Source organism: Drosophila serrata, unplaced genomic scaffold, assembly GCF_035046125.1.
Source record: "Drosophila serrata isolate PLE 108 unplaced genomic scaffold, ASM3504612v1 contig_100, whole genome shotgun sequence".
NCBI lineage: Eukaryota > Metazoa > Arthropoda > Insecta > Diptera > Drosophilidae > Drosophila > Drosophila serrata.
Genome location: NW_028256998.1, coordinates 1,551,919 through 1,566,114, shown reverse-complemented (window position 1 = coordinate 1,566,114; position 14,196 = coordinate 1,551,919). Strand labels below are relative to the sequence as shown.

Genomic DNA, 14,196 nt, shown 5'->3' with positions numbered 1-14,196 from the left:
CGAAACGAGTTAGCCATTGCCCCAGCTGCCACCGTAGTCGGTCTTTTATATTGGTGTTAAATTTCACGTAAAAATTGCACTAAAAATTAAATATAAATATTTGCTTAGGGCCATTAAATTGCCCTTAAATGGAGCTTACCAAGTTTGTGAAACAAGTTAAACTCAAACTTTAAAAGCGGCAATGTAATTGCGGAAGTTTCATCGTGGAGGATAGTTTAATAGGTTAAGCAGGACCTTGGTTAAAAAGTTGCATTATAGAAGATACAAATTGTATTATTTTCTTTTGCCATTAAAAGGAATTAGCGTATCCGTAGTTCGTAGTTTCTTTGAGTAATGTTTTCTGATTTTGTTTTTGATGTCGTGCCTAAATCAAAACACGAACCAAAATCCTTTATTATGCAGATAGTTTCCCGTAGAACGGGAGCTGCTTGCCGTACGGAATTTCATGGTTACAAATAGTTAATGTACAGCTAATTATTACATAATCACTGGTCAGCACGAAACGAGTCAGAGTCCTACAATCCGGTCAAGTCGAGAACATTGACTCGGTGTATAAATTCACAATATATATATGTATATATTTACATTGCCTTACTTCCTTTATTTCTGCTCTATTGCTCCCTTCCTATTGCAGCGTCGTATGTTTATTGGCCATAAATATTAATTATAAAACACGATATCCATTAAAGAGTTCTTCGGGCACGAAATCATCATCATCAGCAATAAAACGAAGGGGTTGTTTGTCCTGCGACTTTGGCTTTTTCCGTTTCCCGGTACTCAATTTAGTGCTTGAATGTTTGATGTTACCTGAAGTCAAGGAAAATTAGACATTGCCGTGCCTACAAATAGACGTTGTTTGTCTAAGAAAGTTCCCCTATTTTTAAATTGCCTTTCCACGACAGCTAATCGTAGTTGTATTTATATAGATCAATGCAGTTAAGTTTAGCCTTAATTGTGTTCTGGATTTGGGTGGGTAAACGTCGATTGAATTTCCAAGTAAAGAATAATTGCTTTGGCACGGCATTCTAATGAGTTACGGTTGACAGTACTTAAACGTCGATGAACTCCAATTCACAAGGATAAGCGTTTCGGAATTGATACGGCTTAATTTATTGGTTTGGTATTAATTGTGCTTTAATATCCGTAAAGGTATTGGATAATGAGACTCTATATACCTCAAGATAATATATTATATCGGACCAAAGACTTGATTATTATTATATGATGTATAATACTACAGGATTTCGAATGCATAAGAATAGGTGATCAGTGGGTTCTATTTTAGATAATATATTTAGTGAACAATGCCACCATATCTGCCTAAAATAACTTAATTAACAGGTTAATAATGTTTGATTTCATAATTTCATCTTTCTTCAATATCAGACTAAATATTTTGAATATTTCCATCTGTGGCCTTGCAAAACCACCACCTCCATCCATCCTTTCTTCCCTTTCTCCTTTTGGTCTGTATTGTATAGTAATAACATAAAATAATTTATGGCAAATGAAAGTCACAAAAATACAAGACCAGGCGACAAGGCAACGGAGCCAAAAGTTGGTTTCATGCTCCATTCACCAGGACCTCTACCTCTACCTCTCCCGCATCCTTGCTTGCCTCTTTCTCCTTCTTCTTTTGCCTTGAAAAAACCCTTTTCCATGGCAACTCTTTAGAAAATTTCCAAGTATATTTTAGGCAAACCATGGCCAGACACATACAAAAAAGACGCCTGGCCGCGACGTGTAAACTTTCGTTTTCCTTGGTTTTTTTGGTGGAAATGTTCCTTACTAAAATCTAAGGCTGCACGGTGAATGTTTGGCTTGTATCAAGGCTTTTGTGATCTGTCGTCTAGCCCACCGGCCTCACTCTGCTTCCCTGCAGTGTACAATGCTTTTCCACTCTTTTTTTTTGTGGAGGGGGATGGGAGAATTTCCGCTAAGCCTTTGTCTTAGAAGCTTTTGTGGTGAATTCTTTGAATTTCGCTGCTGTCGCTGCTGCATTTTGATGTTTTTGCGAAAATTGCGCGACAAAATTCGCAAATTCTGTACACAAAGGAGCCAAAAATGCAGCAAAACCATTCCTTAGGGCCTCAAAGTCGTGGAAAACACTACCAGAAAAGCGATTCAAATTGCGACTTTATGTGGGCAATCCTTTGAATAAATCAAGGATTTGGTATACACAAAAGAAAAGTTTGTATATACTATGTTTTTCACACATCGATAGAGAACAAGCTTCAGCGTTCAATTTTAATTAATTAAAGCCACGGATTCGTGGGGACGGGACTCAGTCCCGTCCACCGCTGCTGTTAACCTGTCAACCACCTTGTCACTTTATCCCTTTGTGTAATTAGAAATTCTAAGGCAAACTGGTGGTGGGAGGAAGGCCAATCCAGCCAGGAGAAAATCCTGCCAATGTTTGTCAATCGCTCGCCTTTCGAGCTCTCTTTAATGGTTTAAAGTTTTTTTTTTAACGAAGCCAAAGAAGTAGCTAATTATATAGTTTAACAAAGGAATTAATACGTTGTAATCAAGTTACAAGCAAGGATTCAAAAGTAAAGTGAAAGCAAGTAACATTTCAAACGTTTTAACTAAAGAATTCTTCTCTTAAAAAGAACTCCAACTTCTTTATAAAAACTAATGTAACAAATTGGAATAATAAATTGTACTGTAAACAAAACCACAATATTTGAAGGGTTAATCTTTCAACCTGCAGCGGGGGAACACGTAATACCTGGCATAACGAAAAACCCGGCAATCACCGAGTTCTTCTTTCGCCGTGTTTGTTTTTGGCGGAAGGGATTTTTCGTTGGTCGAAAACGTGTTGCTGGCCACAAAAGTTTGCCAGCCCCAGAAGGTGCGACGAAGGTGACGCGATGACTGGGCCCCCCTTTCACATTTTTCCCGTCCCTTGAGCATTTGCCACATGGCAGGTGCACTCAACACGTTGACAAGTTTTTTGAAAATTGTTGGCGGGAGCGAGACGGCGGCGGCGACAATTCGTCCGGTAAGTCAGTAAGTCAGTCGAGTTCCCCAGTTCGTTGCATACTTTTTTGGGCAACTGTTTAGCAGGAATGCATTAGCCGGAGAGGAGATGGTGCGAGTGAAGTGAAGAGGGGAAAGGAGAGAAGGCCTTTCTTCCTACCAGCTCCTTAAAGATTTATTATGGCTGTTGTTGGTGCTGCTGTCCTTTGGTGCTTTCTGGTAGGTTTCGTGTGATAAAATGCTTGACACTTTTCTAAACGGCCAAACTTTTTGACTGCCAAGAGATTGTCCCCTGCTCTCGGTCTATTTATAGCCGTCTCAAGGGTATATAGCATTTTGGGAAATTTATTCCAGGGATAAGGAATGCGTTTTGATTCTAGGAATCTATAGTTAGGCAAGACATTCCATTGAATAAGAGAATTTGATAAGATAACTAAATTATATTTGATTTTCTATATTAGAAATATGAATTATTTTTGCTTATAATATTAAATGTATTTAATATTATGTAATATATTTTTATATGCTATTTTTATGGTTAAAAATGGACTTTTATTAATCAGAACCTCTTCTTTAGCTTAGTTACTGGGTATCTCATGGTCGTATCTTTTGTCCTTATAGTTCTTTCTTGTTTTTAATGCTCCATAATGCCAGTGCCCATCCTTTTTATCCTTTTCATTCCTCTCTCCTTTTCTCTCTCTCTCCTCTCTGGCTCTCTCTTTCTCTGCAGTTTGTTGACACTGCCGGGCTTAGAGAGCGCATAAAGTGGAAATGATTTACGCAGTTCACCTTGCTCCTTTGTGTGAGTGCGTGTGGTGTCTCTGTCTGTGTGTGCTCACATCCTGTGGGCATAATAAATAGCCAAGCTTTTGGTTAGCAGTTTTGTCAAATAGCTCTTCTGAGCTTCAAAACACCTGAAAGGTGTTTTTTTTTCTTTTGCTTTTTGGCCGGCCTAAGACTTGCCGAAGAAAACCTGTGGCGAGAGCTTAGCCAAGAAGAAAAAGTGCGAAACTCCTGAGGTATAAAGTTTTCAATCAACTACTCGTTCTATTGTGTGATCCTGGATTACCTTTTTTCTCAAATTTTTTATTCTACACAATGTTAGGAGATGGATTTTCCTAAAAAAAATATATGATTTAAAATGAGCTATCTAGAGGGTCTAATGCCAACCACTAAGTAATTTATATCTACATAACTCTCCATCACTTTAATCCTTTGGCATCCTTGTAAAAATGCAGCAATCATTTGGCTTTGGTGCTAATGGACAGTTTAGAGAGTCAGCCAAACGAGAAGATACTGGGGAACCAAGGAGCCGCACTTGGGGCGCGGCTTACAGCGGAACGAAATGAAATCATAAATGCCAGGACACGTGCCAGGACAACGTGCCTCCCGTTGCAACGAGGTGCTAAAGTTTTCTCTCCCGTTTTCCTCCTATTTTTTCTTTTATTTTTTTTTGGCAACTCCGAACGAGTCGCGAGTGGTTCGCATTCCGAATGCAAGTTAGTTAAATATTTAAATTTATTTATTGGACTTGGCTTGGCCCCGGACTGCCCGATCTCGGCAGCACTGCAACCAGGGCCATTTAAAATAATCAGAAAATAAAATAACTATGGGGTGTTAGAGGTGGACTTACCGTGTGAATCCTTGGAGGATGCACCTCCGCCGCTGCCACCTGCTCCGCCAGGACCCAGGCTGCTGCCTCCGCCGGACATTCCAACGCCGGAAGTGGAATGCAGGCGCGCTAATGTGACCGGCATTAGCAGAGCCATCGCAAGGAGCAGGACCATAAAAATTTTCCACATTGTTAACGTGGCCATTTGACTTTTATTGCACTTCATTTTACTCTGGCCGTCCCTTTCTGTCTCTCTCTCTCTCTATATATATTTTATAAAATTTTTCCTTGACTCCTTCTGCGCTGGTCCTTCTCCGCTTGTTGATTTTAATTTGATGTGACTTAAGTTGGATTTGGTTTGCAGATTTTTCCTCTCCGATTCCGTTTCCGATTTCGATTGCAACTTCTCCAGTTTCCAGTTTTTCCCCCCAACTCCTAATGGAAGCACATTTTGGCTTTCTCTAGGCTCCGTTCCAGTGGACAGCAGCTGCAATTGAGAGAGAAAAAAATGGAAAAGGAATAAGGGGGAGTGAATCCATTGGCTTGAGTATTGAAAAGTTTTTAGTTTGGAGGCTAGTTAAAAAGTTGAACAAGTTTCTTTTGCTCTTTTATTCGACTCTCATTTTCCTTTTATTCTTATTTTATTTTTTTCCTCCGTTAAAGTCAAGTTGAAGCCGCAATTATCGAGTTGTAAGGCGACGCGCCCTGTTAAGACCCCCACACAGATGTTCATGTTCGCAGGGTTTTCGGAAAGAAAACTCAATTTCAGGCATAAAAGTTTCCCAAAAGAGAGATGAGCAAGTTCGTCACCTTGCAGGAAAAGTTTTTTGGGGGTTTTGGGTGAATCAAAAGGTGGTTTGACAACATTAGTCATGGAGTTTAAGGGGAGTAATTATTGAAGCGACAGTTCGGAGTGGAATAATAAAATATTACGACTTGAACTTTTAATTTTATTGATGAAACCCCTGATTAGCCTAATAAGAGGTATTTGAGTAAAGACTTCTGTATACAAGCAAAGTACAGGGTAAGTTGAAGGCATCTAAAACTTGTTTAACAATTCCTTAAGCTTTTAAATTATAGTACAAGTGTACTAAATTTAATCGTTTTACCTTTTGTTATTACAGAATAATAATTAAACCATTTAAATTTAATAACAATTTGACTTAATCATTGAAAATTATGCAGAATAATTTCATAATTATATAAATTTATGCAAAAGAAATCTCTTTGAATTTTAAATCAATTAAATGCCAAACCAAAAAATGCGAACATTTACATACCTAACATATTTCTTTGTTTGCCTTTAAAGATATTTGTGAATTATTTAAATTAAAAAATGTGTATATATTATTATGGACAATCAACCGTTGCTAACATAAATATTAACTGTAACATGATTTATTATTATAATTTTTGTACAGTCCTAATTTATTAAAGCTTAATAATATTTAAGCCATAATTGAAAGTAGAGCTAAAGTTAACTGAGGTGAAAAATATTTCAAAAATTGGGGCAAAACTAAAACAAAAATTTAATTCATTTAGAGATGCAGAGATAGCTAAAAATATTTAGGCGAAATCAAAACTTTAATAACCTTCGTTTAAGGAAAGAGGGATGGGTATGATTGTAGTTTTAGCCTCAAATATAATTTAATTTACATATTCTAAAAGCCCATTCTGTTGGTTAATATTTAAATGTAAAATAATTGTATTAAATCAAATAAATAATTGAGTTTTATTAGAATAAATACCTTTAAAATAATCTGAATTCTGTTGTTTCAATTAATTTATATTATTTTTTGCTTGATTTAAAAATTTGTTTTGTATAACCTGATTAAAGAAACATATATATTACTTCTTTTAATACGCATATATTAATATGTTTATGACACATTAAGAGACACTATTTGAACAATTTCACAAGACAATTGTTTACAGTTTTTGACCATATTTGTAAGACGAAAGAAGTAGAATAAAAATATAGACATATGAGTACTACTTTTACCCTACTTTAGATACAGAATAACTACTAACAAATATTTAAAAGTACAAGTTTAATAAGTAAGTAAAGCATTTGCCATTCTGGTTGCATTACCAAATTCAATTCAAGTTCGCAGGATCCCCCTCTCCTTGGAGCTGCAGATAAAACATCTACGCAAAACAAAAAAGTTACAATTTCCATTTGTCAACCCCACATTCTACCAGCCAAAAATATCTTTCCTCGACAATCTTTAGATTGGCAAGCAACGATAAAATTCGCCATAAGCAATATCCAACAAAGGACGAGAAATATTGCTTTTCCTTTAAAAAAAAAATACCAAGAAAAAAAACCTGGAGAGAAATAACTGACATAAAATAACGGTAGGAAAAAAATTGACACACGACTGAAGAACAAAAAGACATCTCATGTATCTCTGTTGGAGAGAAGATGTCCCCAGAAAATAATAATGATTTGCAAATATACAAAGCGAGGACGAGGAAGGGGAAAAGAAACTTAAAGGTGAGCCATGGAAGAGGACAAAACGCTGACAAAGGCGAAAAAGGTAGCGCCAATAAACAGACCCAAAAAGGTGGCCCCAGAACCGTCAAGATGGTGGAGATGGAAAGGATGCTGGCGATGGGATGGCATAGACAAAAAGGCAAATCAATAGGCAACAAAGAAGCAAACCAAAAAATCAACCCAAAGTTGGGCAACATTTTCTTATTTTTTTGGCCGGTATTCCTCCTTCTTTCCCCCACCCAAGGATCTTCCTGTTCCATCTCCATCTCCTGCTCCGTGCCATTGTCATTTTGTCAACGCGTCCGCCGAGTGTCGTCCTGCTCCTTAATAATGATAAGAATGTAAGACAGCACAATAAGCGACCAAAAAATATGAACGGCAGATAAGCAACAAACGCCGGAAAGGTGCCAATGTGGGGCAATATAATAATAATCATAAGAATAACGATGCTTCCCTACCTCCTCCCACCTCCATCAGCACAAAATAATGATGATAAAACTAATGGTCCGGCTCGAAATTATAAAAAACAAAAAATTGTGTTAAGGTTCTTTCCTTCCGCAAACAAAAAAATAAAAATAAAAAATGGTTGGAAATATTTAAGCTGCCAGAGAAGTGGGTGAGGGGGGGAGGTGCAGCAGGAGGGGACTCAACTTGAACTACACTTGAGCAATTTGCGCACAGTCGAGTGCGCACATTAACCCACACAAAGAACGACCAACAACAAACAGCAAAAACAACAAATGGGCAATGGCAAAACCAACATGGCGTACAGCGAGCGGAAACGGAAACGTCGGCCGGCCGAGCTAGCGACCAGCAACAGAACCATCCAACCAATAGACAAACACAGAGGGGACACTGGTGGGGTTGGTCCGAGGGACAAGTCCGTAAAACTAAAAAAAAAACACAGATTTGAAGGCAAAGGAACAAGTGCAGGAGGCTATGTTCAAATAATAAATACCCTTTAAAAGTACAAGCTAAGATAAATGTAATTCACGAAAAAGATTTATAAATACATAACTTGTTTCAGGGTATATAAAATATATATAATTTACTATATATGTTTAAAAAAATAAATTAACGCATCAGAATATATATGATATTTAAAATAAAATTACATTTCAAAATTATAAAATCCTCTAAGTAAATTGCATAAAATGCTTTTACATACACAATATTAAAACAATACATAAATATATAACACTTTTAAGAGTTGAACTAGTTAGCATGCATAAAGTTCAATAAAAAAATATATGTATTAGGCATAAAACAAGATTTGACTCATATTTATGTTTTTTTTTTTTTCAAAATGTAATACAAAACAACCTAAATATTTAAAATTCAAGATTCTCTTATTTCACCACAATTAAGTTTTGAGGACCTAAAAATAGCTTGACTGGCAAAAATAAAATATTTCGGTAATAAGGCTGCAATATAAAATTTAAAAATAATAATATAGTAATTTTAAGCATATATAATTGAACGTAAAATATGTAACTTTCTGATTTTACATCAGTTTTCCAAGCTTAACATACTTAAATACATAAACTACCTAACTATTTATAGTGATAAAAGTATACATTAAAATATAATGTAAATGAATGGCTAAACTTAACATATTTTATTTACTTAAATCTTACATGAGTTTCAAAACAACATTTTAACACAAATAAATTTCTAGTTTTAATATCTAAGAACTACAAATGCTTTAATAATCCCCTTAGCCCTACATCTTATGTTAAGACAACTTAAACAATCTGGTTTGCTATTCTTTCCTATCAAATATATAAAATATTAAGTACGAAGCCATGTCATCCCTGAGCCCTTAGAATAAAGCATTAAACACACGTAACGTAACGTAACGCTGAAATCGGAATGAAAGGAAACATTTGATGGACATATTTTATTGCATGCAGTCATCGTTGGAGGCCTGTCATTCAGTGGCTGCCTAAGAGAAACGGACGGATGGATGGAACTGAAGTGCCCGGAGCAAGGATCTCCTGCAGCCGAGTAAGGACTCATGCACGAAGGCAATCTAGACAATAGTTGTGGCATTCCAGGGCACTCGCCTCGCCACGTCTCTCCCCTTGTGTCAATGATGGCTGCCCGGGCACTTCCTGACCCTCGATTGGCCCTCTCTCACTTTGTGTCTGGGCCGACTGGTCCGTTGTAGTTTATTATTCCCGCCAGTCTCATTCTTTTCTATTTGGTCTAAATAAATTTTTATCATGTGCAAAGGGCCGGGCCAGAGCAAACAATCTCTTAGTCCGTCACTTCAATCTGCCATGCACTTGCTGCTACCTCATTCCGACCGCTGGTCATTCAGTCAGTTATTCATTCAGCCACTCACTTCCGCATCCTCCTGCTCCCTGTTCACAGGACTCTGCCTGTTTTGCCTGTTTCTTATAGTCTCTGTGGTTATTGAAGCGATCATTTGGAACATGCACAGAATTTTCCTTTAGTTGTTTTTTTGCTCTTCGCTGGCCACTCACTCCTCCTCCCATTTGATTTGCCAAAAACATTATTAATGGCAAAAGCGTTTAATATGCGAAAAATTTAAGAAAATTGCTTTCATATTACGACATTAATGGGGGCGCGAACGATTCGATTGCGTACATATCTGATTTTTAGTGTCGTTGAGATTAATGCTTCCGGATTCCTGTACATTCGCACAAATAAATCTATATGTACACATGTATGTAAAGACGGGGCAAGTCCTTGGTTGACATATGGCCAACACTTAAGCCACTGGCTTTATGCCACAGCACAGAGGGCGAAATTTATGTCCTCGCAGGGGAAATATCTTTTCATGTCGCATTCCCGCACACCATCTATAAATATTTATTGTTTATATGTTCTTGCGGTCAACCAATCGCAATCAAATTGTTTTCGAGCTTCTAGCATAGCTCCCAGCTTGATTATCTTTGATAGCCTAGTTATAGATAAATATTTACGGCCTTCAATGATAGCAATGAGTGTTACTTGGGCCTCTCTTAGTTTACTGAGTTATAGAAAAATATAGAAGTTAATGTCGTGCATTATTTCGATATATTAGTATATATAAATCACATAACATGTACATTTATCATAATAAATAAGATACCGAACTTAAGTGCACAACATTTGAAATGTTCTATCAATTTATATAATACCCAGGGTATTTAAGAAAATATTAATAAACATAATCGCTACAGTTTTATCCATCAAAATAGTATCTATTAAATACAAAAACCCGGAATATAAATGAATTTTATGTGGAAAAGAATGTCAATATATCAATACTGTATAGCAACAGGCAATAAAAAAAGGAAATATTTTAACGTCGCAATAAATCGATACTATTTTTCAATTTATAAATCCAAATTCCTTTTAATTTATAGTTTTCGATAATATCGGTATAATAAAGTTAAATGTGGTATATCCTTTATTTCAAATTTCGATATATTAAAGTTAATGATATTTTCCACAGAATATTAAGCTAAATATGTTTGCATATATATTTTTTCGGACTTATCCCCTCTAAAAATTTATTTCTATATATGAAAAAATATAATACAAAACGCCATAATTTTAGCAATGAAATACTTAACAGTGAAAAGCAGAGTGTACAAGCGCTCATATTCAAACTGACTTGAAACTGAAACATGTTATTGCAAATTCTATTCCAAATATGGGAAGAAAAAGTTAACAAAAGGACGAAAAATCAAGAAATGGAGTTGGCCAAGGGAAAAGCCCTGAACATACAAATCAAACAGATGCCACAAATGGGGATAGAAGGTCTGAATGAATGAGTGAGTGCTCGCCCCTCGGTTTGGTTAGCATTTCCCCCTCCGATGGCGCTGATTCAATAAACTTATGCAAATATTCAATTTGAGGAAGTTTTTCTTTTTTTTTTGACAAATGATAAGGCCAAACAAAAGGCAGCCAGACATAAATAAAGTTTTCACACCAAAAAAATAAGGAAAGAAAAAGCACATGAATAAGGGATAAGGACGGGTTGCTTGGCAAAATTAAAATGGGGAAATGCCGAGTTCTAAACAACTTTTCACCAGGTTTTCCATCATACGAGGCGGCATACCAATCAAGCTAAACAACTTATTTTTGGCTCCCTGCCCCGTATCCTTGATCCTGTCTGCTCTTGTAAAAGGAAACCGAAGTAAATTTCAATTTAACCTTCATCGAGCAAAACTCATTTATATTTATAAATTCACCGACAACACCGCAGAAAAAAATATAAAATAAAAATAAAAACAGATAGAGACAGACAGAAGCTGGGACAGAGACGGAATATGTAACCAGTATAAATAAATGCCAAGCGGAGGGCAAAAAGGGAAAAATACAATAAATAAAAATGCGTGCGTCTGTGGCGGCATAATAAAATTGCACCGAGAGCAGTAGCAAAAAAAAATAAAAGGGAAAAACACCAGAAAAGACCAGAAACCCACCTTCAAGCCAAACCGGAAGCAAATTCCAAGGAGCCCACAAAAAAGATGTGGCTTGGAGGCGAGTAAGACCTAACGAATAATAAAAGTAAGGCAGGCCCAAACGGAGAAGCGGCCGAAAGGGATAAAAATCCATCAAACTTGCAGATAAGCCACACTTACACACACACACAGGCGATGAGATGAGAGAGCCACAAGGACGAGGACTTGGCGGAGAGTCCTGTGACCCACACACACACAGAATTCCCAGCACTGAGGGCGTCGGCCATTGGCATCGTAAAAGGCAGAAATATTGCGCAAAATAATGTTTCATTTCGGTAAAATAACATACTCATCATTGAATATATACAATATAAATGCAAAGGCCAAAACGAAGCCACTCGAAATGGCAGAGCCACTAAAATTCCCAACAGGACTCTTTGACTTTAAGAAATACTCTACACTTTAGTATTGAAGCTAGCTCACTAAAATTTAATGGCAAACCAATCTTAGTACAAGAATTATTTTAAATTTCAACAAATTTTGCATTAGCATTCACTTCACCTTCGTTACAAAACCATCAAACTTAGTATTCATGAATTCTATTCATTGTAAATAATCCCAAATTTCTTTTTAGATATATTGCTTTGCTTACAAATCAATCAATTTGAGACAAAGCCAGACATTTGGCCACAAAAAGCTATCCAGCGAGGACTACAATTGTATTTCCTGTTCCAAGAACTAAACTAAACTCCCCAAGGATTTCCCCTGAAGCGCCTTCAAAAGGTGAAAATTGTTTCGGAATCATTTGCAGCCAATGCCAACATCTGTTTGCTTCGTTTGTTTTTTTGTTTGTGCGTTTTCGTGCCACGTCAGGTTTTGTTTGCCGTTTGTTAATATACACTTTTTATGCCATTTCATTCTGTTGCTGTTTGGATCGATTACCGGCTCCAAGTGCCAGATACTTGAGCGTGAAATTCACAGAATAACGCACGTGTCTACCAGGCAGAGGAGCCTTTTATTCAAGTTGCTTGATTCCGTCTGGTTTGTCTGTCATTAGGAAGATTGATTTCAAAAGCGTGGAAAATGTTCCCTCTAGCGCCTTTTGTTATCCTGTAAGGAGCTGCACACACGCAAAACCACTTTGTCCTTATTGGTATAGAAGCCTCATATTTTCAATTTGTTTGTAGGATTTGAGTGGCCTTATTGGTTAGGTCTTATAGAGTATATTAATGTTCGAGAAATCAAGATTTCCGTGCTGAGGATTAAGTGGATTTAGAAAAATATAACTACTAAAGAAATTACACATATATTCAATAGTAAAGAAAACATTGTCAAGCAGCTGAAGTTCAAAGGAAGGCATCACTCTCCTTCCTCAGAATCTCTTCCCAAAATCTTGTAAGAACACTTCAAATTAATTTTACATTTCAGAACATTTTAAAATTAAGAACTTCTTGCAATCTTTGACGTGGCTCATCAAAATCAGGTCAAATTTATATGTCAAGATTTACTATTCAATTTTCACAATTGCAGAAACTTGCCAAGAAGTACAAAAACTTTCTTAATGTACGCATTAAAAAAAAGAGCGATGAAATTGCATAAAACTTTAACTCACTCGACACACACACACACACTTGTACAGAACTCGGAGGGGTGAAGGGATAAGAGGTCGGAGGGTAAAGGGTGGGGTAAAAAGTACATTAAAATCACATTAACCCGTCGTCGGTTAAGGTTGGGTATGCATAACTTTTGTTTATACACTTTGGCTTAATGCCTTTTTGAAGTACGCATTCGAGGGAAAAATACGAACCACCGATAAGCCCCATATATAAAGTATAGTAAATAAGTAGCTCTGTCAAGTGTACTAACCCCCGCCACGAAAACTGTGAATCCCCTGCGGGAAATGTATCTCTTTCCCACATTGCACGTAATTGACTTTTCGCCATAAATCCGTGGGACAACAATTGCAGGCAGGCGACAGGGTCTACCCTGCTCCATCTCAATTAGCCATTAGGCTTTTCGAAATTGTCAAAAATGTTTTGTGGGCAGTGCGCGAGGGAGCCAATCAAAAATGTAGCCAACAAATTTGTATCTCTATCTCGGCATTTGTATCTGTGGGTGGCAGCGCACATTCACAGTCAGAGTCTAAACGAGGCTAATATATCTATTTTTGGGGTATTCGTGCGTGTCCATTTTGGGTGGATTTTTGCCCAGTGGCTCATTTGCATATTTTAATTGTCCAAAAATAAGAGCCAGAGTTCGACAATTCTCAACAAGATTTAAATATTACTCTTTCCCTTACTGGGGTTCCACTTCCACAACTGCTTAACCAATTTATTTACTTTCCCTGAAATTAAGTTCAAAATGTCCTCTCCGTTGGCAGAACAGGTTGCTAAAGAAGCTCGAACGGAAAGTTGTCACTTTTCTCTAATGAAAGGCGGCATGCAAATTTAATAAACAGCTGAAAGTCATTTGGGCCTGCTTCGGGCCAAGTTGGTTCAAAAGTTAACTTGGCCCAAGTCCATGAAACTTTACTGTGTGTTCGTTCCCACGTGCTGCAAATATCTAACCTCGATGGAACATCAATTTCAGGAGTATTTACTTTATAAACATCCCAAGGTTATATCAACAGAAAGTATTTTAATCTTCATTTGATACAGTCAAAGGTCGGTCTTAAGTCGGAAAGG

General features: G+C 36.9%; 1 protein-coding gene across 1 annotated transcript in view; it reads right to left on the bottom strand.

Moving 5' to 3' along the window:
• Nucleotides 1-14,196, bottom strand: part of side-II (sidestep II transmembrane protein) — a 79,218-nt gene that overhangs the window by 62,528 nt on the left and 2,494 nt on the right. Inside the window, exon 2 of the mRNA XM_020954462.2 lies at nt 4,616-5,081. Within this exon, the coding sequence (XP_020810121.2) occupies nt 4,616-4,820 (205 nt within the window). The 5' untranslated portion in view covers nt 4,821-5,081. The remainder of the gene's footprint in view (nt 1-4,615; nt 5,082-14,196) is intronic.